Source organism: Alnus glutinosa, chromosome 12 (assembly GCF_958979055.1).
Source record: "Alnus glutinosa chromosome 12, dhAlnGlut1.1, whole genome shotgun sequence".
Classification (NCBI taxonomy): domain Eukaryota; kingdom Viridiplantae; phylum Streptophyta; class Magnoliopsida; order Fagales; family Betulaceae; genus Alnus; species Alnus glutinosa.
Genome location: NC_084897.1, coordinates 3,624,773 through 3,651,280, shown reverse-complemented (window position 1 = coordinate 3,651,280; position 26,508 = coordinate 3,624,773). Strand labels below are relative to the sequence as shown.

At 35.6% G+C, this 26,508-nt stretch overlaps 2 protein-coding genes and 1 long non-coding RNA gene across 3 annotated transcripts; all 3 read right to left on the bottom strand.

The window, feature by feature from the left end:
- Window positions 1-2,789: 2,789 nt before the first annotated feature.
- Window positions 2,790-9,321, bottom strand: LOC133851361 (potassium transporter 5-like). The gene is made up of 8 exons (XM_062287744.1): window positions 9,140-9,321; window positions 8,781-9,006; window positions 8,410-8,658; window positions 8,134-8,184; window positions 4,801-5,061; window positions 4,527-4,694; window positions 4,141-4,395; window positions 2,790-4,043 (listed from the first exon to the last, which is right to left on the bottom strand). The coding sequence occupies exons 1-8, from the start codon at window positions 9,284-9,286 to the stop codon at window positions 3,106-3,108; spliced, it is 2,295 nt and encodes a 764-aa protein (XP_062143728.1). The 5' UTR covers window positions 9,287-9,321; the 3' UTR covers window positions 2,790-3,105.
- On the bottom strand, window positions 2,790-21,990 carry LOC133851362 (uncharacterized). The gene is made up of 2 exons (XR_009895799.1): window positions 21,939-21,990; window positions 2,790-2,947 (listed from the first exon to the last, which is right to left on the bottom strand). It is a non-coding gene; the product is annotated as an uncharacterized LOC133851362 (long non-coding RNA).
- Window positions 21,991-21,996: 6 nt separating this feature from the next.
- LOC133851360 (potassium transporter 5-like) lies at window positions 21,997-26,368 on the bottom strand. The gene is made up of 8 exons (XM_062287743.1): window positions 26,106-26,368; window positions 25,696-25,921; window positions 25,343-25,591; window positions 25,076-25,126; window positions 23,828-24,088; window positions 23,547-23,714; window positions 23,174-23,428; window positions 21,997-23,070 (listed from the first exon to the last, which is right to left on the bottom strand). Exons 1-8 carry the CDS (start codon window positions 26,250-26,252, stop codon window positions 22,133-22,135), a joined length of 2,295 nt encoding a protein of 764 aa, XP_062143727.1. The 5' UTR covers window positions 26,253-26,368; the 3' UTR covers window positions 21,997-22,132.
- Between the last annotated feature and the right edge of the window lie 140 nt (window positions 26,369-26,508).

Sequence of the window (26,508 nt, the reverse complement as noted above, 5' to 3'; positions counted from 1 at the left end):
ATTCTTATTGTATAGGTTATGAGCCTATGATTTAGTATTATTATTATTATTATTATTATCTAATTATATAAAAAAAATTATTAACTTATACACATACATTGTATCATTGTCATATATCATACATGAATACATAATTAACTTAATGAACAATTTCTCCAAGATACATGATTAACTTTTTTCTTTTTTTAATTCTTTTCTAAGTAATATTTCAAAATTTATAATTTACAGGCTATGAGCTTATGAATAAGTATAATTATTAATAAGTGACAATCATGAAGTTTTGATATGTTAATAAGTAATATATTATAATGTGTTTCAAAAAAAAAATTTATGTTACGATGTTAATAACTTAATAGGTTAATAAGGTCAAAAATTGATTAAGTATCAAATATTCTTAATAAGTCAAGAAGGATAAGATTTCAAAAATTGATTAAGTAATTTAGGTTAATTATTAATAAGAATAATTTTTATGGTTCAATAATTTAATAAGTTTAAAATGAGCATTAATGTTATACTTTGAATTAGCTTACCATTAATGTTAAAAAAAGATTGCATCGAATTGAATGCTAATGGAAAATTGTGTATTTTTTAATCCATTTATAGTTCAATATTTAAGTTAATATGCTTAAAATGGGCATTACTGTTAGCAGTGCATATTTAATTGAATGGTAAATCAAAAACCGTGCTATTAAATGACATAACATTAATACAAATTTCAATTCCAAAAACGGCTAAAACGGGGTAATTTTAGATTGATTTTTAACCGTTCGTTTGATTTTGATTAAATCCCAACCTTTAATTTTTTATAGTGGGTTACAGCATTTCGTTTTTGAATATTTAATAGTGATTAAGGAGTTATGAAAATTTACAACCTTTCATTTACCGAGGCTCAAAAAATGCCCACATTTACCAAAAACATCATTTTACAATGACAAATTTGTGCCGTGCGATAGTTTTTGGTTAAATCTCAAACATTAATTTTGAAATGTGGATTACAACTGTAACCAACATCTTACATAGGAAAGTTTATGGTGTTATGCATTACCATAAGCTCACTCTAACTAATATGATCGAACAAATTCAATTGAATCATGAAATATGTAATTATGATTGACGGTCAAGATCACAAGCATAGCCGATTTCATCTACACACGCTCGCTGGGGAAAAGATTCAATCCCTTTTTTCGCGCAATGTTTCCATTCCACGCACGCCAACCAAGACCTACAAGGCTGCAACCTGTCACTCATGAAAAAAAAAAAAAAAAAGCTGTAATTCTCACCCGTCCGATTGCAAGAAAATTAAATCTCAGCCGTTCGTTTTGGATCGTGGTTACAGCTGTAGCACACGTTTTACACTTTTTCTTTTTCTTTTTGTGTCTCCATCTTCATGAGCTCACTTTCACTGATTTGATCTAACGACTTTAAATTAAATCGTGAAATGAGTCATTTTAATCAACGATCAAGATCATACATAACGTAGATTTCAGTTACACACACGGTGAAAGGGAAAAATTTCCATTATCTTCTTTCGAAATCCTTTAGAAATAAAAGAACCATCTCATGTCTAATCTTATCCTTTCTTTTGTCTTCTCAACTCTAATATGAGGATGGTTGTTGGTGGGTCTTCGCCTCTTTGATGCTGGCTTCGCCTCTTCGATGTTGGCATTAGTGGCGTGGCCACTGCTTGGTGGTCTCCGGCGACGGAGCATGTCGGGTAGCCATCTCTCACGGTCACAGGTCTTTGTGTGGTGTGTGGTGGTTTTGTGCAAATTGGGTGTATGAGAAGTTTTTTATTTGAGCAAATTTATTTCATTTGTGTAGTTTTCTTTTTCTTAGTTGTAATTCAAGTTTTTTTTTTTTTTTTCTCTCTTTCTTTTTCCAATTTGCTTGTAAATGCTCGGAATTACTTGTCTGATAATTGAGAATCTGAGTCTCTGAGATCTTTAGAATCTCTGTTCTTCCACTTTTTTTACCAAGTTCGAAATTTAAACGAAACGAGCCCTAAATGGGCCGAGCTACCCAATTAGGGCTCGACAGGCCAAGCCATGAACCCGAAGCTCGGGCTTGAGCTCGGATCGAACCTAAAACAACTTTGTGGGTTTGATCCGAGCTCGAGTCGACTCGAGCAAGTCGAGCACTCGGATCGACTCATGAGGACTAACTTAATAGTCCCAAGCTCGGTCCCGAGTTAGGGTATTACCCCAACGAGTCGATCCCGGACAAAGGTCTTTAAGCCCGGCTCGAACTCGAGATCGACTCGATTAAATTTTCCTTAAAACGAGCCAGTCCGGGATTGCCAAAACTCGATTCGAACCGGCTCGTTTACAGCCCTAGTCATGATATATCAACTAGAGTTGTTCACATTGATGGTGTCATGTCATTGGTGCACAATTTGCACAAGCATCTAAAACCAAGCATGCAAATGAGGCTGCCTTCAAAACAGAATTATATGTAGGGTCCGTTTGGATTTGCGATTTCAAAAAGTGCGATTTAAAATCACGATTTTAAAATGTGCGATTTGAAAAAAATAACTTTTAAAAACGCAGTTAAGTGTTTAGCAAAATCCCAGTTTAGCATTTAAAATCGCAAATTAGCCTTTAAAATTCTGCGTTTTCTAAAAAGTATCATCTTCCCTGCGATTTGAAAATGCAGATTTTTTGCGTTTTCAAATCGCAATTTTTAAAAACGCAGTTCCCAAACGATTTATGTTCTGCGATTTGGTTTAAAATTGTACTTATTGTCTACGAAATCGCAATCCCAAACGCAACCGTATTCAAGAAAGAACCAAATAACATGAGACTTCAACGCATTATATTAAATGCAATTTTTCATTACAATTACATACAATCTGTTCAACATCTTAATCCACAATTTACAAAATCCGCTCATTACCCGACGTTTTGAGGAGATGGAGGAGATCGAATTGATGCATATGTTAGAGGAGGACCTATTGTCACGAAATGACACTAGAAATTCATCATCTTCAGATATATATATCCAACGCTCTTGTCGCCTTGAATCCAATCTGTAACAATAATCCATGAAAAAGCAAGTAATATAGTTGACCGGCCACCTCAATTAGCTCCTCTCCACTTTCTTCACGTTTTATAGCTCGTAAATCATGCCCACTTTTAGCATGCGCTTCCGAGGAATATCAAAAACATTTTCAGTCTGTCTTAAATTTTTCCTCAAGAAATTGTAAGCATAATTTATCAAAAACCTCTTTCCGATACCAGCTCCTTTTCCAGCAACCACTTCATTCTCACCAATCAAATGAACAACCCCGGCACGCCATGCTTCATCTAAAGCCTCAATCTCTCTCTCCATCTCCTCTTCATCAACTTTATTTTCTTGGTCTTCATTAACCAACGTCGACCCAGCATCCAACTCCCCATCATTTTCAACACTATTTAGTTTACCTTGGGCGAACCAAAAATCATCTATAATAAACTCCTTCAATCTTTCAACTAACATATTCTCGAGGGGTTCTTGATCTTGAGGCCTATCTGTGTACCCATATCTCACAACACAGCGAAACACATTTTGGTCTTTAGGCTCCACACGACGAAAGAGGAAGCGCTCTTCCACTGGAACTTTGCTGATGGGTAGTGACTTGATAGAGACAAAGACAAGGGTTGAGTGCATTGCAGGCACATTTGCAACGTAGTGCTTGAAAATGGGCGGGATGCCCTGAACAAGCTCTGAATAGAACAAGGCCAAACCAGGGAGTCGACAAAACTTTGTTTCAGCTGCCATCTCCTTGAGCTTCTCCAAAGAAACTTTGTTATTCAACTCATAGAAGTACTTTCTTCTGTGCACATCATTCCAAATGTACATTATACTCATCAATACTGCAGCAAAGGCTAGGGGAAGATATCCTCCTTGGTCAAACTTGTAAAGGACAGAGCTTAAATAGAGAAGCTCCACAGTGCCAATAACAAGAACATAGGAGACTATTAAGAGAATGTGAGATTTCCATATCATGATCATGATTAGTACTAGGAAGGCCGATGTGAGAGTCATCACAAATACCACTGCTATCCCTGTATACAAAAAATAAAATGTCCATTAGTTTTTAAGTTTATATATTACTATATATTGATAAAAGCTATATATGTGGGTACGTAGTGTATTAATTACCGTATGCATTGCCAATCTTTGCCGTGCTCCTGAAACCCAAAGTGACCCCTATGCATGCCAACATAAGAAGGTAATTGACTTCTGGTATGTAAACTTGTCCTTCATACTTAGCCGATGTATGCACGATTTTCACCCGAGGAAAACACCCTAGTGAGAGGGATTGTTGGACCATAGAGAAAGTCCCTGAAATCATGGCCTGACTAGCTACTATTGACGCCAATATAGCCAACACAAATATTGGCCAATACAAAGGGTCTGCATCGATCACAAAGTAGCCACCTCAATTAGTTAATATATCGCAAAATATATTAACAAAATAAACATGATTTAACAACGTGGGTTGCGTTCTTTGGATCGTGACTGCAGAAAATATGTGTTTTTGTTACCTGGTATGGACTCGTAGAAGGTATCCTTGACAAGATCATTATGCTTGCGAAGGAAGGAAGCTTGTCCAGTGTATGCCAAAATGAGAGCCGGGTATGTCACTGAGCACATGCTTATTTGAATTGACCGTACTGTGAAGTGGCCAACATCGGCAAACAGCGCTTCGGTTCCTGCATATATATTTCAAGTTAAAATTCATTAATAAAATTACAAAGTAATTCAAACAATAATTAATATATAATTATCTCATATTATAATTGGGAAGCAATTCCAGACCTGTTATGGCAAGAACAGTGCCACCAAGGGATATCCATGCTTCTTTTTTGTTCCTCTGGAAATATTTAACGATGTAGTTTGGATTTATGGCTTTGACGACAGTTGGATCAAATTTGATGAAATTGAAAAGGCCAATGCCCCCGATGAATGCGAACCAAACGCAAATTATTGGCGAAAAAGTATAGCCCACTTTGTCGGTTCCAAATCTTTGAATCATAAATAGGAAGATCAAGATGGCAACTGATATCCAAACAATCATATCTGTACATGCAGGCCGGAATGAAAAATAATGGTATGAGTACAAAAGATTAATATATAAAAAAGAGTAGTACTATTATATTTTATTTGAGTTTGCACCAAATCAAGCACTATTTGTCAAACTAGCGCAATTTGTAAATTGATAAATTGTGCCAGAGATCGAAGGGCTTAAAAATTAGAGGAAAATTCATCATAACTTTCAGGGTGCATGTTTGCACAATTTCAATTTATTCGTTGGATTTTTAAAATTGCATTTTAATATCTTAGGTTTTTTGCATTTTTCATTTCACTATTTCCGTCCAAAAATAATTGAGAAATGTTAAAACTTCTTCTAGTATCATTCTGGGATCCTTCTATGCTGACATGATACCTTGTATTTTTTAATAAAAACAAGATAGAGAAATCAAGCTATAGTTTTTCTTTATTAAAAATAGGATGTCATGTCAGTATTGAAAGACTCCAAAATAACACTAGAATGAGCTCTAACATTTCTAAAAATAATTAGTTCCCAATAATGCAACATAAGCAATTTTTTCATGTCTTGTGTTAATAAAAATTAATTTTTTATTATATTAAATAAAAAAATAATAAATAAAATAAAATAAACCAAAAATGGAAAGATAACTTCATCTACCCCCGCAAGGTGCCGAGCATCCCCCAATAGTGGATGTGGAATTGATTTCAAAAAAAAAAAAAAAAAATAGTACGTGGACGTGGAATTGAAAACTTTTTTTTTTTTTTTTAATACGTGTTATGTGACGTACGTAGCAAAGTTGCTTATATTTAGGGATGTAAACGAGCTGAGCTCGGGCGAGTAGTGCATGTCTAAGCTTGGCTAATTTAAATTTATCACGAGCTCAAGCCGAGCTCAAGCTTTCTTATCACGAACTCGAATCGAGCTTGAGTTCATTTGACGAGTTTTAAAAATAAAAAAATTAAGCTCAACTCGGCTCGAAAAAAGAAATACTAACCTTTTGTGGTAAAGTGATCTAATTACCACTAGTTCTTAATCTTTATAGTTTACATTACTATGAATTGTATACTTATAAATTAGAATTTATGAATTATATGACATTATATAACTATAATTTATACAGAGACAGATCTCTTCAACGACCGGGGGGGGTCCCCTCAAGCTCCAGATTTTTTTCCCAAACAAAAAATAAAATAAAATTTTACCCCAATTTGTTTTATTTTTTTAGTTTTGCCCCCCTATTTTTTTTTTTCAATTTGGCCCCCCCAATTTGTCAATGCTAGGTCCGCCACTGAATTTATATTTATAACATTTTATATATATATCACATATGAATCTTTATATCATATTCATATGAATTGTTATATCATATTATATAATTTACATGATTAGATCATATTTAGTCACTAGTCATACAAAATAAGTGTTGTTGTCTTGTTAATATAAATGATGAATCATATGTTTATTACATAATTTACATTATATAATGAAGATACACTATACCCTATCAGTATATCACTTAAATTCTAAGATTTAGTATCATATAAACGAGCTAGTCGAGTTTTAAACGAGCGAGCCGAGTTTTATACGGGTTTGTATCATTTAATAATCGAATATATTTTCGGGTCCACAAGTAGCTAAATTAATAACTGGGTCGCGCACGAGCCGAGCTTGAACGAGCTCACAGGTAGCTTTGCTTCATTTACATCTCTACTTATATTGCATTAACCCGTTACTGCTAGTTAATTAATTTTGGACGGTGGAATGATTGAAATAAAAAAAATGACCAAAAAAAAGGTAATTTTTAAAAACAAAATTAAATAAATTAAACGCAAAATATATATATATATATATATATATATATATATAAATTATAAAATTTTCCTATAAACTATCATGATTAATTTTGAACCGTGGAATAATTGAAAGAAAAAATGACCCAAAAAAAAAAAACTACTAAAAAAATAAAATGCAATTTTGAAAAAGAAAATTAAATAAATTAAAATTATGCAAAAACCCAAAAAAAAATAATATTATAAAATTTTCTTATAAACTATCACGAATAGATGAGTAAGAATACTAGCAGCAGATTTCCAACCATTTTTCTTATATTCATGGAACAAAACAACTTTTTGCTTCCCTATAAAAAAAAAATACCCTACAATAGATTCTTTTAATTTTTCCTATATCAATTAAATACTCTTTTTTACTATTATTTTATTATTCTTTCTCTTTCCTACTTTTATTTTTTTATTCATTTTTTTCTTTTTTCCTCTCGTCTTCTCCGTCCCCTCTCTCTCAAAACTGACCTTCTCCCTTCTTCCTGTTACCTTCCTTTACTCATCAAAAACCAAGAGAGAGATATACTGAGAGAGAAATCGAGGGAGAGAATGAAATAGAGAGGGAAAGCCGGAGCTTGAGAGAGAGAATCAGAGATGTAGAGAGGTCGATCCACGAAGACTTGAAGACCCGATAAGCCGAAAGGGAGAGCAGAGGCGCCAAATCTTCGGTGGATCTCCGTTGGGTCGTCGTTGGGGAAACAGGGAAGAGACACGATTTTCGGTTGAGCAAAGCCAATTTTCTAACAAGGATTGCCGGACTACATGGTGTGGTTCCGCAAAACTACAAGATCTGGCCACAAGACTACAAGATCTAGTAGTTCTCTTCCAATGAATCTGTACTCTGATTGCTTTGTTTGGAAGACATGGATTTGGGTTTCCTTTTTCTTCTTTTTTTTTTTTTTTTTTTTTTATTGTTCTCGCAATTGGATTTTGTGGATTTTGTGTGTGTGATTAAGGTGGTTATTTGTTTGTTTGGTGAGAAAGTGAAGGAAAATCAGCAACAAGTTTCTCAGTCATCTAGCGGTGGTGTTGGAAAATTGGTTCTGGCAGACCCATCTTCCGGACGCGGGAAGGGGGAAGGAGAGAGGAGAGAGCCCTTTTTTTATTAAAATAATGGGTTGAGAAGTAACAGTGCTTCTCAATGTAAATTTAGGGTATCTACTATGGGTTAGTTTTTTATATTTTTTATGATATTTTTTTCTAAATATAAGGAAGAGAACCAATACTATAGACTTATGTGAGTGCCCTAAATGGGGGTACCATCTGTCATCGAAGATGTAGCTCCCTTGATCCCTCCCACAGCGGATAACACTGTCAATAAAATGGAAAAGAGGAAATTAAAGTTGGAATTTGAAAGTCAAAAGCGAGACAAATTAAGGAGCAACAAAAAGACGTACGAATTAGCTCTAGCTAATTACTCGTCTTTTTGCATCGTTTCGAATAAATCGGCAATGACTAACAACAGATGCGTAACAACATTGGAAAGTTGGTCATTTTCAAGATATAAAGGGTAAAATAGAAGATAATTAAACACACCTGAGATGCAAGGAGTGAGAACACCATCACCAATAACCATGGCAGTTCCAAGCATGGTGGCAAGCAATAGGAAGAACTTGGCAAACTGGCTGCTCTCCAGCTTAGACTTCACCCTCGATGCCATCCACTCACGACTGCTCGGTAACTCAAGCTGGAAATTCGACACCTCCCGGTCCTCTGCTTGCTGATTTGGGATCAAACCAACCTTTGCATATCGGCATATGAGAGAGTACAACGAAAACGTCCCTCCTAAACAAACATATATATATATATATATATATATATATATATTATAAATAAATATATGGCCATAATTAAATATGTATGAAAATATAAACAGCTAAACGAGAATTAACTTGGCAAAATCGTACCTTCGCCATTATCGTTGGCTTGTAAGACGATGAAAACGTACTTAACGAGAGGAATTAAGGTGAGGGTGTAAAAGATCAAGGAAAGAACACCCAAAATGTCGTCCTTGTGCTTAATTCCATTACTGAAAGTGCTCGCAAACACATAGAGCGGTGAAGTACCAATGTCTCCGTATACAATTCCGATGCTCTGGAATGCTAAATACAAGACCACCGACCACCCCACTGCCTGAAATTCAAAAAGAAAAACAACATTTTAAATCAAATTTTAGTTTTTGTTTTGTCCCAGTTGCCATATATGCCATGCAAGAAAGTCGGTTACTGTCTTCAAAAAAAAAGAAAAAAAAAGGAAGGAAACGTACCCTGGAGCCATGGCCCTGACGACCGGGAACAGTGGAGGATTCTATATCCAAGGAATCGAATCTTCGCAAAACTTTCTTCCCATGAAGTTCTCTGGAAAATTCCTCCATACTTTGTTCAGAACATGGTGGTGCTGCTTCACTAGACATTTCTGTATCACTTCCCCTTCTGATCTGTTCTCTCTAGCTACCTCGCATTTCAGAACGTGGATAGATGTCAGGTTTTTATAGAAAACAAGAGCCGACATGTTTGAATATAGGGGATTCCAACAGTGTGAAATCCCAGGGGAGGTCGACCCTTCATGGGCAAGTTGCAGTTCACTGGGTTTTTTTTTTTTTTTTTTTTTATAAGGTATCCCAGTTCACCTTCAGCTGGGCTTACCTCAAGCGGAGTCAAGGATAACCCCTTGCCTTGCCGAGTAAAGGCCCGACCTGGATTCCTTTACTAATCCCCTAGTTCAATGTCCGACACCACTTCAGGCATTGAGCCTTTAAACACCAGCAGATGGTCAACGGCCCAAAAACTCTTCTCACACAACTGGGGTGACTGGCCCAAAGGAGAGGTAACACCTAATAAGTCTCAAACTCGTAAATTTATGAGTAGCACACCTTAAAAGTCCCAAATCTTTACCACCAGGCCACCCCTTGGGGTTAGTTTAATTACTGGTTATTTACGGATGATAAGAGGTATTATACGTCAGTGATCGAGTTAGTCATGGTCACGCAGCAACGCAGGAAATTAAGCTCCTCCTACTCTTAACTTCCGTACCGATCAAGCGACCACGACATTAATGTCAAAAACGTGTCGTAATGCCCGTAAAGTTAACAGTAAGAGCCAAGAGGGGAAGCCAAGTTGCACATTCTTCTTCACCTTTTCTTTTTTTTTTTTTTTTTAACTGTAAAATTGGATCGTGCATGCATCTGGCATCTGCAAGCTCTGGTGGTTCATAATAATTGAATTGGGCAGAGGAAGGGGGGCCAAGGAACTTGACTTTAACTATGCATGGTCTTCTTGATTTTTTTCTTTTAATATCTGTTACTCTCTTTATTTCAGTAGTTTTTCACAAGTGAAAAAAAAAAAAAATTATTATAAATAATAATAATTCTCCACATTACAACCTATATTTTAAACTTAATATTATTCTCAAACTAAATTTTCAAAGATTTAGACATGGGTATTTTTACAAATTCTATTAAATCCTTACTATCTCCTAAATTCTTGCAAGTTTTTTTCTATTTTTCTCTATAAAAAATAAGAAAATAATAAAAAATTTATTAAAAAATAAATAAAAAAAATGGGTATTTTGAGAATTTTGACAGTTAGGATATAACAGCAATTCCTAACAGATAGGAGAAATTGAAATAAATAAATAATAAAATAAAATTGAAGGATGGATACACTAATGCTCTGTTTGTTTGGGCGTAAAAAATTTTCTGGAATTTTTTTTTATTATTATTATTATGTATTTTCTAGTATTTAGTGCAACCTAAAATAATGGTTAACGAAAATCATTATCAGTTTGACGATAAAAGCCCTTTTAATTTTTTGAAAACGATTTACGATTTTAAAAACCGTAAATCATTTTCTAAATTTAAACTCTTCATTATTATAGGCACATTTATGGCAATCCACCACCGCCGAGCATTAGAGTTTGTTGGTAGCTCGAATCTACCGCCGAAGGTCCCCGAATGTTGGTATCCGATCGCCAGAATCTGGTGACGGTCGCAGAATCTGGCCGGTGCCGAAATTTGGCACTAGTCTGCCTGAATCTGACGAGATCCAGCACCATCGCCTGATTCCGGCAACCATATTCCGGTCAGTTTGCCAGAATCTGGCTGTACTACACCAGATTTCGACCACCTTCACTGGAATCCTGCCATATTGGGCCAAATTCTGGCAAAACTGGCTTAACTCTGGCCATTGTCGCCAGAATCCAGCAACAGTAGTTGGAATCCGGTGAAAGTAGCTAAAATCCTGCTTGCCAATAACAGAATCTCGTCACTAGTGATTTTTTTCCCGTTGGTGATTTTTTCGTACTAGTCAAACACCGTAAAATATTTAATTTTCACAGAAATCAATTTTTCTGAAAAATAATTTCGTTGAAAATATTTTACAACGAAAAACATTTTACATCAAAACAAACGGAGCATAAATTGAGAGTCTTTTAAATTTACGAGGATAATTGCAAATGTAAGAAAAATTTAAGGGGGTTAAATAATGTTTCCTAAAAAAATATTTTAATTCTTTCACCGCCTATGCTTTTCAATTAGCAAAACAAAATAATTTTATCACATAAGATAATACTCCGCCAATTCATAAAAGTAATTTTATTAAACTCTTGTATTAACATCAGTTGATCAACTGTAATTTAAAAAAAAAAAAAATGAGTCCCAATAAAGAACATGCATGTTTAAGAAAAAGGGAAATTAAATTGTTTCTTGTGTATAAGCCTAATGATACTGGGGTCAAAGAAATGACAAAGGTAAAAATTAAGCATTAATTTTGATACTTTAATTTATATAATTAAAAAGATACAAAGGAATTATGAGTGCCACATATATACTATTCAGACAGAGACATTAATAGCGTGTGGAGACTATTCTTCTTTTTTATCTAGCTTTTGTCTGTGTTTCTTCACTGTTATCATGGAGCACCGCACGACGCCTGAAAGAAGCGAAACAGGATAATATATAGTGCTTGTCCTTGAAGATATTTCATGTGTAGTGGAAGTTAGAAAAACGTTTCCACCGCATGCATCTTCACAAGACGCCAATCCTAGCCATCGAGTTACAGTGGCCGGCAGGTAGCTAAATGACTTTTTCATGATCACATGCGCATGTTTTGAGATTTTTCTGGGGAGGAGAAATGACCGTCCACCTTCTTGACAGCTAGCTATATAGGAGCTGTGTTATCTAAATAAGAGTTTATCTCTTATCTTAAGGGATAAGATAATGCTAATAAGAAGTCTTATCTCTTAGGATAAAAAGAGAAGACGATTAGATCATGGATGGTTGAAATCAACCAGAGCCTCTTCCTTATATTATAGGGCTGAGCATGGGACAGGGGGCGGAAATGAGGTTTTTTTGACCCCGCACCCCGGGGAAAAGCCCCCTGCAACCGTGCGGGGCGAGTGGGGATGAATAGGGCGGGGATCCGCGGGCATGCAGGGATCCCCACGGTTTTTTTTTTTTTTTTTTTTTTCATACTCAATGCCCTCTTCTACCACCGGCAGACCTGCTTATAATGCCAAATGATCCCACCTGCATTCCTTGTTGGATGAAGTTGTAAATTACTAAATTCATCATTATATTTCAGCCATGGTTCTTTGATACCATCAAAGTAACCAAATTAATTCAAATAAAGGAAAATAAAATTAATTGTCATTTTATAATAGAGATCGCGAACCCTAATTCCCAACATCTATTAAAATGTAAAGGGGAAAAAAACTTAAAAATAAGAAAGGAAACATTTTTGCTTGTAATGTCTTCAGTCGCTTAGTGCATAAAGAAAGAAGAAAAAAATAAATAAATAAATAAATAAATAAATTACAAAGCAAAAACATAGTAGATTAGTAGGGTTTAATTGCTAATTATGAATAGAAATTCAATCTCATAAATGAACAAACCACTGAAAACGCAAAAAACATAATATTACAAAATGAAGAAAACTCAAATGCTAAATGTTCCAGAGCATTAAGCACCTCCCAATCGGTCACCACAAGCATCAAGAACCCAAGTTTCAACCAAAATTTTGAGTCTTCACTTCACTAATCCTCCTCAAGTAAAAGATTGATGTTCTTCAAATTTATTTCTATAAAGATTGGAACTGATAATTAGAAATTTAGAATATTTAAATAGCAAAATAAATTAAGAAGTGACTAATAGAAAGTTAAAAGCTTACCTAACTCGAGCCTATAACTTTCAGGCTCTTCAACCATCTCTGTGTCATAACCATTGATGGGTTTTGATTTTAACCAGTTTTGTGCACACACCAATGCTTCAACTGTTATTGGGGCCAATGAACTTCGAAAGGATTCAACACACGCCCTCCGGTGCTAAATGCTGACTCTGAAGCAACTGTAATAATGAGAATGGCCAACACAATACGTGCTATTTCGGCAAGTATTGGGAATTTAGTTGAGTTTACCTTCTACTAATTTAAAATATCGAAGTTCTCATTCGGTTTTTCAATCTCCTCCATCAAATACCGATCTAACTCCAATTTGTGTTGAACATCACTATTAGAAGCCATGTGTTTTGAGTACCTATTCATCAATTTATATGTACGTTTCTTAGTTTCTCCTACCTTTGAGGAACCTTGAGGAAATGCACCACTATGTTCACCTTGAGCAAACTCTCTCTAGTGTTGAAGTGATCATATAATTTCTGAATGTAGTTCTTCAATTTTATTATCATATCATTGCATTGCTCAACACTAAGAACATCATTGAACCAACATTCTTAAGACCCCAACTTGGTTCATGGATCGAGTATAATAGCAACAAACAACAATACATTAACCTTATCAAGATCCCCCAAATACTTTTTATACTTTGACATCATTTTCTCCCCCATAGAACTCAATAATCACCACTGTCACAATATTCTTGTAAGTGCAGTTGAATGGCAGAAACATCCAAAGACCTCGAAAGTCGCATTGTGGATTCATAAAAAATTTCAAGAAACTTGAGAAAAACCTTAATACGAGCCCAATCATCACAATTAGGAGGTCCTAAACCTTTTTTACCATCCCACAACATATGACCGTAATATCCATTCAACTCTTCCATAAGTTCAAAAGCACTTTGACATTTTTTTTTTGCACCTTCCAACATCTTAAATGTAAAGTTTCATCTAGTTGGAACATTCAAACACAACAACTCCTTGAAATTAATGTTCTCTCTTTCCATACAAGTCTTAAAAACTCTCAAATCTTGCAGGAGAAGACTTCACATATTTAATCGCACTTCTAACCTTCATAATGGATTCATCAACCTCTTTCAACCCCTCAGTCGCAATAATATTTAAGATGTGTGTACAACATCTCACATGCATAAACCGATTCTCTAATATGGCGCCAGGCTTATGAGCACTTCTCTTCCTCTTTTTCCCAATGGTCTCACCTTTGTGATTAGGAATTAAACAAAAATTAAAAATTCTTTTATATAAGTTCCATTCACTATCAATAAAATGAGCAACGATACACATGTAATTAAGGTTCTGTATTGAAGTCCAACTATCAGTGGTAAGACAAACCTTAACACTGAATGTCAAGAGCATTCCTTTCAACTTTTCTTTCTCAGACATAAAGAGCTTAAAACAATCTATCATCACAGTAAAACGGGAAGGAATTGAAAACCTAGGTTCAACTGTTTTCATGAAGTTCTGAAACCCTTCACCTTCCACAAACCTAAATGGCAACTCATCCACTATGATCATCTTAGAAATTGCTGCCCTTATTTTTGAAGAATTAAACTTAGCAATCACAAGGTTACCATTAGATCCTTCACCCACAGCCGGTTGTCCTTCCCTCTTAGCCTCAAAGCTCAACTTCGATTGTGTCTTATCAAACCTACCAGGATAATTTTTTCTAACTTTTCCTGATATGTTGTAGCATAGATAAAGTATCATGGCTTCTAGGGTAACAATTAAACTCCCTCTTACAATAACTGCACTGTGATTTATAATCATTGGGGTCACTCAATTCTAACTTGGTAAAATGTTCCCAAATCGTTGATGTTTGCTCATATTTTTTTAGGTTTTTGTGGGAGAGCTGAATTAAGATTTTGAGGGCCAATAGTTGAAGAACTAGAACCAATATTAGTATCCAAAAGACTAGGCCTAGATGAAGCAGAACTAGAACCAATAGGTCCAATAGTAGCACAAGTTGAATCGTCCATGACTTGATTCTACAATTTAAGTAGAAAAAATAAAATAAAATAATCAACAGCAGATAGAGGCCTAACATAATCATACATTGATAATCCTAACATATTCTATTAAGACCTCACATGCCCTTTAAACCACAAATTCAAATTTAAATTATAGGCACACATGTATCATCATTCTTAAACCAAACAAAGAACAAACAATACCTACAAAGCCTAAATCCCTTAGAAGTTAGAACGAGACCCGTGAACCTTGAACGTCATTTCTCCGAAAATACCTGCAAACTATGTAAGTCAAGTAAGAGCATCCTCATTGGCCTCTTCAAAATTGCACTAAATTTTAATGAAAAAAAAATCTACTTTTTTGAGTTTAACTATCATCTTTAAAAAGTTTTCTACATCAAACTCTCTAAAAATTTCTCTATTTTAATTAAATATTACTTTTTAATAGTTTTGGGAGCAACTACTTTAACTGCCACTTAGCCTTGTTCAATCGCAGTGCAAGTGGATCGATCCCCCCACAACCAAACATCAATCTCTGAATCCACACATTCCAAAACCCAGTACAAAAAATGTTATCCACACTCACCGGGGGATCTCTCTGAACCAAACCCAGAAACCCACTGCATCAGAACCCCATAAACAATTGTTGACACCGAATAGCAACCAGACTGCCGGAAAATTGCCGAAGAGAAGCCAAGATTGCACAGAACCGCCAGAAACACGCCTGTCCACCTAACCTGTCGTCACCCACAAATCTTTGGACCACCAGAAACCACCAGACCAAACCACCAGCAATCACCAGACCGAAAATCGCTGACACCCACAAGACCGGATCACCGAAAACCACCAGACAAGACGACTAGAGCCCACCAAACCAGACCACCGGAAATCGATCCACCTAGGACGTCTTCCTTATTTGCAGATGCAAGAGGCGGGATTTTCGATCTGACCAGACCACCGGCAATCACTAGACCGAAAATCGTTGACACCCACCAAACCGGATCACCGAAAACCACCAGACAAGACCACCGGAACCCACCAGACCAGACCACCGGAAATTGATCCACTTGGGAAGTCTTCCCTATTTGAAGATGGAGGCAAGCGTCTAGAGAGGAAAAGGAAAATGAAAAAGAAAAGGAAAGAAAAAGGGGTGCAAGGAAGAGATGGAAGAGGCGGGAAAATGAAAGAAAATGATTAAAAAATAAATAGAGAAAGAATTTTGGGGGTTAAATATAGAGAGGGTTTCTTACCTTCACTATTTTAGAGAAATTTTGAAGAGCTTGTTGCATGGGGTTTTTTGAGCACTTTCACCAAAATTTGGTAAAATTTTTGAAGTGAAGAGCCCAATGAGGATGCTATAAGTAAGGGTGAACAGTGTAAGTCAGGTTTGTTGCTGATGTTTCAAAAAAGAAACATGAAGATTCAACAACATCCACAGTATTTTTAATAGCTCCTTAATGTATCTAGATGACAGGTCAACAAGCAGTAATGCATAATCGCGGACTAATTTACTAAACTAAAATACCAATTCCAACAAGCTTTAAGATATTATTAGACAGCTATGCAAACAAAAACTCGCAGAAAAGAAGTGAAATCCCCCAAACACATGAACTGCTTAGGAGTTAGGTCATGCAATCCTCATCGAAATTTTATAAATAAGCCACCAAAACTCCATTTTCAGACAAACCCAGTTCAAGAAATTAAGATTACAAAATGGGTAAGTAAAGATTTACATTTTTTCCAACCAAAAATATGAAAAAAACATATGAACTCAATCACTCATCAACTACACAACATTCTTTTGGGTTCTCAATTTCAGTTTTTCCCTTTCTTCCCTGCATTTCTATCATAAATCCAAAAAAGAATCACAATGAGAAAAACCCTAAACCCCCGCAATTTCACGATCCAAGAAACACCACTCACCCAAAACAACCAACATTCACCAACTATCATAATCAACAAACACGCACAACAAAAGCAATTGAAAAACCTAAAAACACTAATCTGGGCATAATCGGTCGACCAACAGGAAAAAATAAATAAATAAAAACAAGAAACTAAACTGAATGATCAGTAACAGGAAAAAAAATAAATTAAACCAAAATCAACATATATACAGGCTAGGCATCGTCCAATAGGGAAAAAAAATAGGAAAAAAACCAAAATTTGAAACGGGAGATGTACCAATTAGGTGAGGGCAGCAAAGGCCTACTGATCCTCTGCTGCGGGTGAGTCCGTGCGTGTGGGGCAGCGCTGTGCTTCAAAGAGCAGGTGACTAGGTGAGGCGACTGGCGAGCAGGGAGCAGGCCGTGTGGCACTTTGCTGCTTAGGGAGTTAGTGTTTAGAAAATATAAAGTTAGGTTAGAAGGAAAGTAAGAAAGTTAGAAGTTTTTAGTGTTTTTTTTCGTTTTCTTCTCTTTTTTTAAAATTTTCGGGGCAGGGCGGGGACCTGAGAATTTTCAAACCCCCCCCCCCCTGCGGCAACCCGCACCGCACCGTGCAGGGGGCCCAAATAAGGACCCTTGGCCCGCACCATGGGTGCGATTTTTAGGCTATATGGGGCGGGGCGGTGCAGGGATTGCGGGGATTTGCTCACTCCTATTGTATTGTAGTAGGTCTCTAGCCATCACTACAAGAAATTCGCCCATTAAGGGCGACACTATCAGCGTCGACTAAAAGTCGACGTTGATAGTCGACTATTAACACTATTAGCGTCGACCAAGTGGTCGACGCTAATTGTCCAAAAAAATGCACTTTTAGCGTCGACTTTGGTGTCAACGCTAATGTGTCATTGCTAATAACCTGGAGGGAAATTTTGCCTCACGCGGGTTGAGAAATAGCAACGACATTTTAGTATTAGCGTCCACTTTCGTTGACACTTATAAATAACTATCAGCGTCGACACCAAATGTCGACGCTGATCACCTATTATTAAAGTCGACTTATATGTGTCGACGTTGATAATAGGTCATTAGCGTCGACTTTGAGGTAGACACTAATGATCCTGTATAAAAAATTATTTAAAAAAAAAAAAAAAAAAAAAAATTGAAAAGCATCAGCGTCAATGAAAAGGTCGACTCTGATAATAGTTTATCAGCGCCTACTTTATGTCGACGCTAATGACAATGTATAAAAAATTAATTTTTTTTTTTGAAAAGCATCAGCGTAGAACAATAAGTCAACGTTGATAACCTATTATTAGTGTCCACTTCAGGTCGACACTAATGACCATATATAAAATACTTAATTTTATTTTTTTTTTGAAAATTTGAAAGTATCAACGTCGACTCTTGCTAGTTGACTCTGATAACCTCTTATCATCGTCAAGTTTAGGTCGATGCTAATAATCCTGTATAACAAAAAAAAATAAAAAATAAAAAATACTTCTTATATTATTAGTAAAGTTTTTCTATTTTTTTAATTTTTTATATGATCGATCAGACTAAATAATGCACTATAATTGATTGGATAGTCTATCGATCATATTGTTCTACCATGATCGGTTAGTCTACTACACTAGGATCGATCGAAGCTTCACTTTGTCAAGTCTGGTCGATCAGACTCTATCACGATTGATTGATCATCCGATCAATCATAATAGATCAATAGGATCGATAGATCATTCGATCGATCATGATATATCAATAGGATCGATAGATCATCCGATAGATCATGATATATCAATAGGATCGATTGATCATCCGATCGCTCATGATAGATCAATATGATCAATAGATTATCCGATCGATCATGATAGATAAATAGGATCGATAGATCATCCGATCGATCATGATAGATCAATAGGATCGATAGATCATCCGATCGATCATGATAGATCATCTGATCGATCATGATATATCAATAGGATCGATAGATCATCCGATCAATCATGATAGATCATTCAATCGATCATGATAGATCATCCGATCAATCATGATAGAACAATAGGATCGATAGATCATCCGATCAATCATGATAGATCAATAGGATCGATAGATCATCCGATCGATCATGATGGATTATCCAATCGATCATGATATATCAATAGGATCAATAGATTATCCAATCAATCATGATATATCAATAGGATCGATAGATCATCTGATCGATCATGATAGATCAATTGGATGGATAGATCATCCGATCGATCATGATAGATCAATAGGATCGATAGATCATCCGATCGATCATGATAGATCAATAGGATCGATAGATCATCCGATCGATCATGATAGATCAATAGGATTGATAGATCATCTGATCGATCATGATAGATCATACGATCAATCATGATATATCAATAGGATTGATAAATCATCCAATCGATCATGATAGATCATCTGATCGATCATGATAGATCATACGATCAATCATGATATATCAATAGGATTGATAAATCATCCAATCGATCATGATAGATCATCTGATCGATCATGATCTATCAATAGAATCGATAGACCATCCAATCGATCATGATAGATCATCCGATCGATCATGATATATCAATAGGATCGATAGATCATCCGATCGATCATGATAGATCAATAGGATCAATAAAAATTTGGTAAGTGAATAGTACTTTCACCAACAGTAGTGAGCACTGGTCACTCACCAAAATAATAAAATAAATAAAATAAATTTTCTCTCTTCCTTTTTTTATTTCTCTCTCATGCATCACACACAATTTCTATTTTTGAAAAAGACTATTTCAATGGAATAGTGATTACGAATAACTAAACTTAAGAGGCAACTGTGTTTGCTTTAAAAAAAATGAATAGCTAAAATACAAAAAAGGGTTTTTAACTATTTTGACTAGTAAAATTTTGTGAGACTACTAAAAATAATCTAACACATTTTAGGGTTATTTTCAAGATATAAAGGGTAATATAGAGCTATAGAAGATTCAAGGAGTGGGAACGTGTACGCCATCTCTCCTCTAAGTCCTTGTACCTGAGATGCAAGGAGTGAGAACACCATCACCAATAACCATGGCAGTTCCAAGCATGGTGGCAAGCAATAGGAAGAACTTGGCAAACTGCTCCAGCTTAGACTTCACCCTTAATGCCATCCACTCACGACAACTTGGTAACTCAAGCTGGAAATTCGAGACCTCTGCTTGCTAATTTGGGATCAAACCAACCTTTGCATATCAGCATATGAGAGAGTACACTGCAAACGTCCCTCCTAAACAAATGTAATAATACAATAACGTTGCGTTTGATAATCACAATTCAACATTTTTTAGACATCTACTGTAACGACCCACCCCAACGACACAATATTATTCGCTTTTAACTCTCCCGAACCAGACTTTCCAGGAGGTCACTCATCCTAACACTACTCTCGCAGAAGCACGCTTAACTGTGGAGTTCTAATAGGTTCATAATCATCACAGCTTTAAAACGTGTTGTGTTAAAAAGGGTTTCATTTATACATATAAGCACATCCCCTTTCCCAGGCAATGTGAGACGTCACAATCACCCCATTTTGAGACCCAATGTCCCCGCTGGCGACCCTCATGGGATCACCCCATTCTTGGCGTCCCAGCAGGTACCCCCTGGCGACCCTCATGGGCTTGTGCATGCTCTCCCCATCTCAGGCTGAGCAATGGCTCTAATACCATTTGTAATGATCTACCCCAACGACACAATATTGTCCGCTTTTGGCTCCCCCGAACCAAACTTCTCAGGAGGTCACCCATCCTAGTACTACTCTTGTAGAAATACGCTTAACTGCAGAGTTTTAATAAGTTCATAATCATCACGGCTTTAAAACGCGTTGTGTCAAGAAGGATTCGTTTATAGATATAAGCACATCTCAATTCCCAGACGATGTTGGATGTCACATCTACATTTCAAAAAATGTGATGTTTGAGAATTCTCATAAATATGATTATTTTCAAGTTTGGAAATAATTAAAAATCTAGTAAGATTTTCGTAAATATGAGATTCTTGTTTAGTTTAGAACTCTTATATAGGCATCCTTTAAGAACTATGTATTCTTCTTAAAATATTCTTATATCTTATGTTTCTCCCTTCATGTTCAACATTAACACAAAATTAAAAATTAAATAAAAAATTACAAGGAAGAAAAACTACATATAAACCGTGATTTTATTGTGATTTCCATGTCTATACTCTTTGATCCATTTTCTTAAAATAATTTCTTACCTTTATACATAGATTTTAAGTTTATTTTCATTTTTTATGGAATAAAATACTTCCTCACTTCTGTATACAAATTTTACAAATGCTCATAATCAAACCCATATAGTAGCATTAAAAAAAAATAACCATAAAAAAAATTATCACATAGTCTAACTTTTCTTATATAATATCTAAAAACAAAAGACAAAAGGTAACATAAAAAAAGGATTAGCGCCTTATTTTTTTAATATATATGGGATGTGGCCATTTTTGTTATTTAAAAGAAAGAAAACATTCACAATGTCAAATAAATGGGTATTAATTCTAACCTCTCTAGAAGGAATCCTCATTCCCATCATCAGGGGATTGAGAGATAATTCACGTACATTCTCTTGGATATCTTGATTCTTTCTACTTAATTAAATGCAACCCAAACCAAATAATCCTTTAAAATTCCTAAAAATCTCAAGAGATTTCCCTCAACCAAATTTCCTATTAAGAGAATTTGTATCTCCCAAATCTTGTTACTGTATTTGGCTTAATTAGGTGCTTTAACAAATGGGGTTCCGTTCAAAATAGAATTATATGTAATCAAGGAAGAACCAAATAACATGAGACTTCATCGCATTATATTAAATGCAATTTTTCATTACAATTACATACAATCAGTTCAACATCTTAATCCACAATTTACAAAATTCGCTCATTACCCGAGGTTTTGAGGAGATGGAGGAGATCGAATTGATGCATATGTTAGAGGAGGACCTATTGTCACGAAATGACACTAGAAATTGATCATCTTCAGATATATATATATATATATATATATATATATATATATCCAACGCTCTTGTCGCCTTGAATCCAATCTGGAATAATAATCCATGAAAAAGCAAGTAACATAGTTGACCGGCCACCTCAATTAGCTTGCCAATGCTCCTCTCCACTTTCTTCACGTTTTATAGCTCGTAAATCATGCCCACTTTTAGCATGCGCTTCCGAGGAATATCAAAAACATTTTCAGTCTGTCTTAAATTTTTCCTCAAGAAATTGTAAGCATAATTGATCAAAAACCTCTTTCCGATACCAGCTCCTTTTCCAGCAACCACTTCATTCTCACCAATCAAATGAACAACCCCGGCACGCCATGCTTCATCTAAAGCCTCAATCTCTCTCTCCATCTCCTCTTCATCAACTTTATTTTCTTGGTCTTCATTAACCAACGTCGACCCAGCATCCAACTCCCCATCATTTTCAACATTATTTAGTTTACTTTGGGTGAACCAAAAATCATCTATAATAAACTCCTTCAATCTTTCAACTAACATATTCTCGAGGGGTTCTTGTTCTTGAGGCCTATCTGTGTACCCATATCTCACAACACAGCGAAACACATTTTGGTCTTTAGGCTCCACACGACGAAAGAGGAAGCGCTCTTCCACTGGAACTTTGCTGATGGGTAGTGACTTGATAGAGACAAAGACAAGGGTTGAGTGCATTGCAGGCACATTTGCAACGTAGTGCTTGAAAATGGGCGGGATGCCCTGAACAAGCTCTGAATAGAACAAGGCCAAACCAGGGAGTCGACAAAACTTTGTTTCAGCTGCCATCTCCTTGAGCTTCTCCAAAGAAACTTTGTTATTCAACTCATAGAAGTACTTTCTTCTGTGCACATCATTCCAAATGTACATTATACTCATCAATACTGCAGCAAAGGCTAGGGGAAGATATCCTCCTTGGTCAAACTTGTAAAGGACAGAGCTTAAATAGAGAAGCTCCACAGTGCCAATAACAAGAACATAGGAGACTATTAAGAGAATGTGAGATTTCCATATCATGATCATGATTAGTACTAGGAAGGCCGATGTGAGAGTCATCACAAATACCACTGCTATCCCTGTATACAAAAAACAAAAATAAAATGTCCATTAGTTTTTAAGTTTATATATTACTATATATTGATAAAAGCTATATATGTGGGTACGTAGTGTATTAATTACCGTATGCATTGCCAATCTTTGTCGTGCTCCTGAAACCCAAAGTGACCCCTATGCATGCCAACATAAGAAGGTAATTGACTTCTGGTATGTAAACTTGTCCTTCATACTTAGCCGATGTATGCACGATTTTCACCCGAGGAAAACACCCTAGTGAGAGGGATTGTTGGACCATAGAGAAAGTCCCTGAAATCATGGCCTGACTAGCTACTATTGACGCCAATATAGCCAACACAAATATTGGCCAATACAAAGGGTCTGCATCACAAGTAGCCACCACCTCAATTAGTTAATATATCGCAAAATATATTAACAAAATAAACATGATGGCTAGCGTTTTTTGGATCGTGACAGAAAAATATGTGTTTTTGTTTACCTGGTATGGACTCGTAGAAGGTATCCTTGACAAGATCACTATGCTTGCGAAGGAAGGAAGCTTGTCCAGTGTATGCCAAAATGAGAGCCGGGTACGTCACTGAGCACATGCTTATTTGAATTGACCGAACTGTGAAGTGGCCAACATCGGCAAATAGTGCTTCGGTTCCTGCATATATATTTCAAGTTAGATATACTTCATTAATAAATTAGTTTCCAACTAATCCAAACAATAATTAACATATAATTATCTCATATTATAATTGGGAAGCAATTGCAGACCTGTTATGGCAAGAACAGTGCCACCAAGGGATATCCATGCTTCTTTTTTGTTCCTCTGGAAATATTTAACGATGTAGTTTGGATTTATGGCTTTGGCGACAGTTGGATCAAATTTGATGAAATTGAAAAGGCCAATGCCCCCGATGAATGCGAACCAAACGCAAATTATTGGCGCAAAAGTATAGCCCACTTTATCGGTTCCAAATCTTTGAATCATAAATAGAAAGATCAAGATGGCAACTGATATCCAGACAATCATATCTGTACATGCAGGAATGAAAAATAATGGTATGAGTACAAAAGATTAATAAATAAAAAAGAGTAGTATTATATTTTATTTGAGTTTGCACCAAATTAAGCACTATTTGTCAAACTAGTACTGCAATTTGTAAATTGATAAATTGTGCAAGAGATCGAAAGGCTTAAAAATTAGAGGAAAATTCATCATAACTTTCAGGGTTTTTGCACAATTTCAATTTATTCAATTGATTTTTAAAATCGCATTTTAATTTCTTAGGTTTTTAATTTGCATTTTTCATTTTACTATTTCCGTCCAAAAATAATTGAGGAATGCTAGAACTCTTTTTAGTGTCCTTCTGAGGTCCTTTTATGCTGACATGACACATTGTATTTTTTAATAAAAACAAAATAAAGAAATCAAGCTGTAGTTTTTTTTTATTAAAAACAGAATGTCATATCAGCATAGAAAGAACCTCTCAAAAATACACTAGAATAAACTCTAGCATTTCTCAAAATAATCAGTTCCCGATAATGCCACATAAGCAATTTTTTCATGTCTTGTGTTAATAAAAATTAATTTTGTATTAAATTTTTTTAAAAAAAAAAAACAAAAACCAAAAATGGAAAAATAACTTCATCTACCCCCGCAACGTGCCGACCACCCCCGGCCCCCCCAATAGTTGACGTGGAATATTTGAAAACTAATTTTTTTAACACGTGCATTATGTGACGTACGTAGCAAAGTTGCTTAATATTGCATTGACGTGTTACTGCTAGTTAATTAATTTTGGACGGCGGAATTAATGATTGAAATAAAAAATGACAAAAAAAAAAAAAAAAAAAAAACATACTAAAGAAATAAAATGCTATTTTAAAAAAGAAAATTAAATAAATTAAAATTACGCAAAAACCCAAAAAAAAAAATATATATATATATATATATATATATATATTATAAAATTTTCTTAGAAAGTATCATGAACGAACAGAAGAGTAAATGTGGGGTACCGTCTGTCATCGAAGATGTAGCTCCCTTGATCCCTCCCACAGCGGATAACACTGTCGACAAAATGGAAAAGAGGAAATTAAAGTTGGAATTTGAAAGTCCAAAGCGAGACAAATTAACGAGCAACAAAAAGACGAATTAGCCCTAGCTAATTACTCGTCTTTTTTGCATCGTTTCCAATAAATCGGCAATGACGTGTAACATCATTGGAAAGCAAAAATAACACGTTTCAAGATATAGAGGGTAAAATAGAGGACAATTAAACACACCTGAGATGCAAGGAGTGAGAACACCATCACCAATAACCATGGCAGTTCCAAGCATGGTGGCAAGCAATAGGAAGAACTTGGCAAACTGGCTGCTCTCCAGCTTAGACTTCACCCTTGATGCCGTCCACTCACGACTGCTCGGTAACTCAAGCTGGAAATTCGACACCTCCCGGTCCTCTGCTTGCTGATTTGGGATCAAACCAACCTTTGCATATCGGCATATGAGAGAGTACAACGCAAACGTCCCTCCTAAACAAACACAAATATATATTTTATAAATAAATATATGGCCATAATTAAATATGTATGAAAATATAAACGGCTAAACGAGAATTAACTTGGCAAAATCGTACCTTCGCCATTATCGTTGGCTTGTAAGACGATGAAAACGTACTTAACGAGAGGAATTAAGGTGAGGGTGTAAAAGATCAAGGAAAGAACACCCAAAATATCGTCGTTGTGCTTGATTCCATTACTGAAAGTGCTGGCATACACATAGAGCGGTGAAGTACCAATGTCTCCGTATACAATTCCGATGCTCTGGAATGCTAAATGCAAGACCACCGACCACCCCACTGCCTGAAATTCAAAAAGAAAAAAAAAACAACATTAAATCAAATTTTAGTTTTTGTTTCGTCCCAGTTGTCATATATGCCATGCAATAAATAAAGTCGATTACTGTCTTAAAAAAATAAAAAAATAATAATAATAATAAAAAAAATAAAAATAAAAATAAAAATAAAAAATAAAAAAGGAAACGTACCCTGGAGCCATGGCCCTGACGACCGTGAACAGTGGAGGATTCTATATCCAAGGAATCGAATCTTCTCAAAACTTTCTTCCCATGAAGTTCTCTGGAAAATTCCTCTACACTTTGTTCAGAACATGGTGGTGCTGCTTCACTAGACATTTCTGTATCACTTCCCCTTCTGATCTGTTCTCTCTAGCTACGTACCTCGCATTTCAGAACGAGGATAGATGTCAGGTTTTTATAGAAAACAAGAGCCGACATGTTTGAATTATAGGGGCTACTAAGACGCTTTTTCCAATAGAGTGTGAAATCCCATGGGAGGTCCACCCTTCCTGGGCAAGTTGCAGTTTACTGGTTATGTACGGATGATAAGATCGAGGTATATACTTAGCATATAACCGCGGCTTGTAATAAA

Excerpts from the sequence above, each read along its gene's own strand:
- LOC133851361 (XM_062287744.1), bottom strand. The coding sequence starts at position 9,286 with ATGTCTAGTGAAGCAGCACCACCATGTTCTGAACAAAGTATGGAGGAA. Across the intron at positions 4,695-4,800 it reads CACTGTTCTTGCCATAACAG|GAACCGAAGCGCTGTTTGCC; the intron begins GTCTGGAATTGC and ends ATATATATGCAG. Across the intron at positions 4,396-4,526 it reads CTTCTACGAGTCCATACCAG|ACCCTTTGTATTGGCCAATA; the intron begins GTAACAAAAACA and ends TGATCGATGCAG.
- LOC133851360 (XM_062287743.1), bottom strand. The coding sequence starts at position 26,252 with ATGTCTAGTGAAGCAGCACCACCATGTTCTGAACAAAGTGTAGAGGAA. Across the intron at positions 25,922-26,105 it reads GTCAGGGCCATGGCTCCAGG|GCAGTGGGGTGGTCGGTGGT; the intron begins GTACGTTTCCTT and ends TTTGAATTTCAG. Across the intron at positions 23,715-23,827 it reads CACTGTTCTTGCCATAACAG|GAACCGAAGCACTATTTGCC; the intron begins GTCTGCAATTGC and ends ATATATATGCAG.